This window comes from Peromyscus maniculatus, chromosome 18 (genome assembly GCF_049852395.1).
Source record: "Peromyscus maniculatus bairdii isolate BWxNUB_F1_BW_parent chromosome 18, HU_Pman_BW_mat_3.1, whole genome shotgun sequence".
Taxonomy (NCBI): domain Eukaryota; kingdom Metazoa; phylum Chordata; class Mammalia; order Rodentia; family Cricetidae; genus Peromyscus; species Peromyscus maniculatus.
Window position 1 is genome coordinate 10,411,533 of NC_134869.1, and position 5,974 is coordinate 10,417,506.

General features: G+C 35.6%; 1 protein-coding gene across 1 annotated transcript; it reads right to left on the reverse strand.

The window, feature by feature from the left end:
* Nucleotides 1-594: 594 nt before the first annotated feature.
* Nucleotides 595-2,108, reverse strand: LOC143269394 (uncharacterized). The gene has a single exon (XM_076554509.1). It carries the CDS (start codon nucleotides 1,987-1,989, stop codon nucleotides 1,264-1,266), a length of 726 nt encoding a protein of 241 aa, XP_076410624.1. The 5' UTR covers nucleotides 1,990-2,108; the 3' UTR covers nucleotides 595-1,263.
* Nucleotides 2,109-5,974: the final 3,866 nt, after the last annotated feature.

Genomic DNA, 5,974 nt, shown 5'->3' on the forward strand with positions numbered 1-5,974 from the left:
TACCAATTCATATATATTCAGATCCTTTTTGGTATGAGATTTCCTGATACTCAAAGTCTACTGTTATATTCAAAGGCTCTAAAAGACCAATCACACCCTAGAAATTTTATAGTTATAAGGTTACTCTGTGTTGTGACTAGACTTTACCACAGTGATTATATTCATAGTATTTCTTTCCAGTATGTGTTCCTTACCACATTGTTTACATTCACAGAGTTTTTCTCCAGTATGTTTTCTTTATGCATTTGAAGACTTCTGTGACATGGAAAGGCTTTACCACATTGATTACATTCATAGGTTTTCTCTCCAGTATGTACTTTTTCATGACTTTGAAGATGGCTGTATTGTACACAGGTTTTCCACAGATAATATTCATAGGATTTCTCTCCAGTATGTATTCTTTTATGTATTTGAAGATGACTGTGATAGGAAAAGGTTTGATAACAATGAATACACTCACAGTGTTTCTTTCCAGTATGCATTATTTTATGCACATAAAGATTACTTTGACAGGCAAAGGCTTTATCACAGATTACACTCATAGGGTCTCTCTAGAGTATGCATTCTTTTATGCACATGAAGATTCCTGTGATGCATTACCACAATGATTAGTCATAGGGTTTCTCTCAAGTATGTGTTCTTTTATGCCTTTGAAGATGTCTATGATACACAAATGCTTTACCACACTAATTACATTCATAGGGATTCTCCCAGTATGTGTTCTTTCATTCCTCTGAAGATCATTGTGACATACAAAGGCTTCACCACATTGATTACATTCATAGGGTTTCTGTCAGTATGTGTTCTTGTATGCCTTTGAAGATCATTGTGACATGAAAAGGCTTTTTTAAATTACATTTATAGGGATTCTCTCTAGCATGTGTTCTTTTATGTACTTTATGATAACTATGATCATCAAAGGCTTTACCACATTCATTATATTCATAGGGATTCTCTCCAGTATGTGTTCTTTTATGTACTTTAAGATAACTGTGATCAGCAAAGGCTTTACTACATTCATTACATTCATACAGTTTCTCTCCAGTATGTGGCCTTTTATATACTAGAAGATTACTGTGTTTAGGAAAGGCTTTACCACATTGATTACAATGATAGATTTTTCTCTCCAGTATGTATTCTTTTATGTACTTGAAGACTACTGAGATAAGAAAAGGCTTTAACACATTCATTACATTCATAGGGTTTTTTTTTCCAGTATGTGTTCTTTTATGACTTTGAAAATGACTGTGTTGTACAAAGGCTTTACCACACATTATATTCATAGAATTTCTCTCCAGTATGTGTTCTTTCATGCCTTTGAAGATTACTGTGTTGTGTAAAGGCTTTACTACACTGATTACATTCATAGGGTTTCTCTCCAGTATGTGTTCTTTTATGCCTTTGAAGACCAGTTTGACATGCAAAGGCTTTACCACATTGACTACATTCATAAGGTTTCTCTCCAGTATGTATTCTTTTATGCACTTGAAGAGCATTGTGATGAGTAAAGGCTTTACCACACTGATTACATTCATAGGGTTTCTCCCCAGTATGTGTTCTTTTATGCCTTTGAAGACTACTTTGACATGCAAAGGCTTTACCACATTGATTACATTCATAGGGTTTCTCTCCAGTATGTATTCTTTCATGTACTTGAAGACTATTGAGATAAGGAAATGCTTTACCACACTGATTACATTCATAGGGTTTCTCTCCAGTGTGCTTTCTTTTATGTAACTGAAGAGCACTGTGGTAAACAAAGATTTTACCACATTCATTACATTCATAGGGTTTCTTTCCAGTATGCCTTCTTTTATGTAACTGAAGAGCATTGTGGTAAACAAAGGTTTTACCACATTCATTACATTCATAGGATTTCTCTCCAGTATGTGTTCGTTCACGGCTTTGAAGATGACTGCGATGTGCAAAAGCTTTACCACACAGAATACACTCATAGGGTTTCTCTCCAGTATGTGTTCTTTTGTGCATTTCAAGATCACTATAACTTGCAAAGGCTTTACCACATTGATTACATTCATAGGGTTTCTCTCCAGTATGTGTTCTTTTATGTACTTGAAGATGACTGTGATAAGTAAAGGCTTTGCCACATTGATTACATTCATAGGATTTCTCTCCAATATGTGTTCTTTTATGAATTTGAAGATTACTGTGATGAGCATAGGCTTTACCATATGGATTACATTCATAGGGTTTCTCTCCAGTATGTGATCTTTTATGCCTTTGAAGTTGACAATTGTATGCAAAGTCTTGACCACATTGAATATATACAGAAGGTTGCTCTACAGTTTGGCTTCTTTCATGCCTACAAGGATAATTGGCACATGTAAAATATTTACATCTGTAAGAATTAATTTTACAATTTGTTCCAACTGTAAAAAGGAATCAGATCTTAAGGTTTTTATCACTATGTTTACACTCATATGATATTTACATAGTCCTAGATCTCAGGAAGTTTCTATAGCATCAGTCTTTTGGTGTATTAACAATGAAGCTAGAAAAAAACAATTTCTTGTATACTTGAATGAATTTTAACAATTATATTCAATGTGGGGACTGCTACTTATCTTCTAACTGCTCTGAGAGAGAGGTATGTTATGTGTTTCCATATCCCTATGCCCATATGGCTTGTATGTAGAGTGACATATGATATAAATAGTAAAGAAAGAATAACAAATAAAAGATTTCCACATTGAATTCAGTTTGACTTTCTGTCCTCAAGACTTGTGGTATAGGGATTAAGGTTTCTCCATGACAATTTCCATTGACTCTTAACACTAACTGCCACTCTAACTAAACAGCACAGTCACAACAAGTATAAGAGCAATACCAGCAGCTTTAGTATGGACTCTTTGCTTACTTGATTGTTTTGGAGGTATCCTTATCACCTCTTCACTGAGTATAATTGTAATATAAGTAGGATGAAATAAATGGATCGGCAGTTCTATAGCATCTCTCTTATGGTGCTATAATTCAAATGTTCACATCTCTTGAGGCATTGTTTCCTTGTCTTTCCTCTTAAAGAATGCCTTCCAAATGCAATTCACCTCCCTAAAATTGAGGTTTATGGTTTTGTGGGAATTTAATGATCATCAATGCACTTTAAGTGGTTCTTAGTTACACTGATGCTTTTGTTTAAAACTTCCAGGACACATTACAATTTCTTGAGAGGCACATTTATATCAGATTGCACATAAAAATTACCTTTCATGTCTTCTAGAACTTTCACAATGTTCTTCAATATCATAGTATTCCCAATTGTATCCTAAAATAGAGTACCAGAAAGGGTATAACATATTGTTGAAAACTGTGCAAAATTTAAGTCACTATCTTCAGTGAACATTAGAACCGTGATACAGTTATTCACCTTATTCTTCTTTTTTAATTAAGTTAGAGAACAACATCAATAACCAAGGAACAGTTGTCCCTTTATTTGAAAACATAAAGGAAAATTTCATCTTACCTATAATATTGAGGTTCCTGTAGGTCTCCAGCATTACATCTTTGTAGAGATTCTTCTGGGAAGGATCCAGCAAAGACCACTCTTCACAAGTAAAGCCAACATGCACATCATCATAGGTCACTGCATTCTAAAATATCCCATACATGTGCAAAAAAGAAAGTATGACACTGACAACATTGTAAATATATACCTCTTTGATGGTATATTTATATAATTTTGGTACTCCCCACACTTACTTCATGACATAGACATGATAATGTAATCACAATGTCACTTTAGAAGAAAACTGATTAGGAGGGTCACCTCTCTCATTTCTCTACCCTTTGAATGGGCTATCATCATGCAAGAGAAATGCATACTAACAACCATTGTAAAACAAGGAAACAAATCAACAGTACAGAAAACACATGAGAGAAATTGTATGAACAATTACTAGCTAAAAGAGAAAAATAAGATGGACAAGCTGGGTGTAGTGGCTCACACCTTTAACCTCAGCACTCAGTATGCAAAGGCAGGTGTCTCTGAGTTGAAGGCTAGTCTTGCAATCTTGTCCAGGAGAACATATTAAGACCCTGCCTCCCATGTTAAAAATCAAACAAAGAAAAAAGATAGAAAGAACTCAGAGGTTTTTTTGAAGTTCCTACAAAGAGTTATGTATTCACACCAGTTCTGTATTCTTCTTCCAGAAACCTGAAGTGGTACAATTCAAACTGTACCATCAATAAGATTTTACTAAAATGTACTGCATATTGTAATAGTTACAAATGGACAGATGAAAACATTAGCTATGTGAATGTTGATCATCAATAACCCAATTAACACAGGGTAGAAGAGATGACCAAGTAATAAAGAGCTTTTGCTGGTCTTGCACATAGGTGGGCTCAATTGCCAGTACTTCCATGGGGGTCAGAACTATCCATTAGTCTAAGTTCAGGGTTTCTGGGACCATCTTTTAATTACTGTGAGGACCAGGTACCCATGTGGTGCATATCTGTGCATATCAAAAATTATTCATATTCATTTAAAAATTCAAAATACAAAACAGGCAGGAAGCAGGTCATGCACCTGCAATCCAATAACTCATAAGGCTCAGGTAGTATTAATGTCATGAATACATGCCATCCTGAGAAAGAGAATGACACCTTCTGCCAAAATTTAAAGTTCAAAATATGGGTGAAGTTCAATACAACAGCCTATGCTTGACATGTACAAAAATGTACATCCCAGGCTCATTCAATCGTATAAAAAAAATGCCAGGAATACTGGGCCACCTTTAATCCCAAGACTTGGGATCCAGAGTCAGGGGGAATCTCTGTGTTAGAAGTCAGCATGGTGTACAGAGTTCCTTTCAGGACAGCCAGGGCTACACAGACAAACCTTGTCTTAAAAATAACCAAAAAATTAACAGGGCATACTACCAAACTGCATTAGCACTGAATACAAATTACTTCTATTGTATCTTACTTAATTTAGAGATAGAGTCTATAATGGTAGTGAAAGCATGACAATATAAGGAATCTGGTTGACTTGTTTCAATCACAATACAGTAGACACAAACAATGGGAAATTTGCTGAGACTATCGAGATGAATACCACATGTCCAGTGAAGAATTTCATCCAGAAAACCTCCCCTTAGTAAAGACTTCCCATGCAATAGAAAGAAAGTCACCAAGAAGAGACACATGTCCAAATACATCATAGTATCTGGGAGATTTTTCATTCAATCAACTATATTCTAACCCAAGTCATTATAGGCTCAGGATCATCTATGTAGAAAACGCATTTAGTCACTTCAATAATCCTCATAGTCTGCAAGAGCCCATACACTGTTCAAATGTCCAAAGTCTCTTCTGACACTCAAGACAATCTCTTGACAGTCACATCTTGTAAAATCAAAGAACCAAGTTCCATCTTTCCAGCATACAATGGCACACAGTACCATTCACATTCCAAAACACAGAAATGGAGACACAATTAGGGAAGATTGGACCCAAGGCAAGACTGAAGCATAGCAGGACAAACATCAAATCACATAGCACTGTCTGAGGTGCATGGTGCTTCACTTTCAAAGGACTTACATGGCCCTGTCTCTGCAACTTCTCATATATCTCTTTGTTAACTTCAACTCCCTATATGCAGTGAGGTCTCCATAGAAGATGTCTCATAGCTTAGGTATCTCACCAGCTTGTGGTCATAAAAGGGAACCCAGAATGTTGTGGAATATTATTTTAAGGTGTGTTATATTTGTTTATACTGTGGAACATTTGTTTTAATGATACAAAGTTTTGATGTATTCTTTTATGTTGCATTTATTTAACTCTGTGATGCTGTGATACTTCCATAGCCTGTCTAAAACACTTCATCAGTCTAATAAAGAGCTGAATGGCCAATAGCTTGGCAGGAAAGTATAGGTAGGGCCAGCAGGCTGAGAGAACAAATAGGAGGAGAAATCTGGGAGGAAAAAGGAAGAAGGAGAAAGAAAAGTAGAGGACA

Excerpts from the sequence above, each read along its gene's own strand:
- LOC143269394 (XM_076554509.1), bottom strand. The coding sequence starts at position 1,989 with ATGCACAAAAGAACACATACTGGAGAGAAACCCTATGAGTGTATTCTG.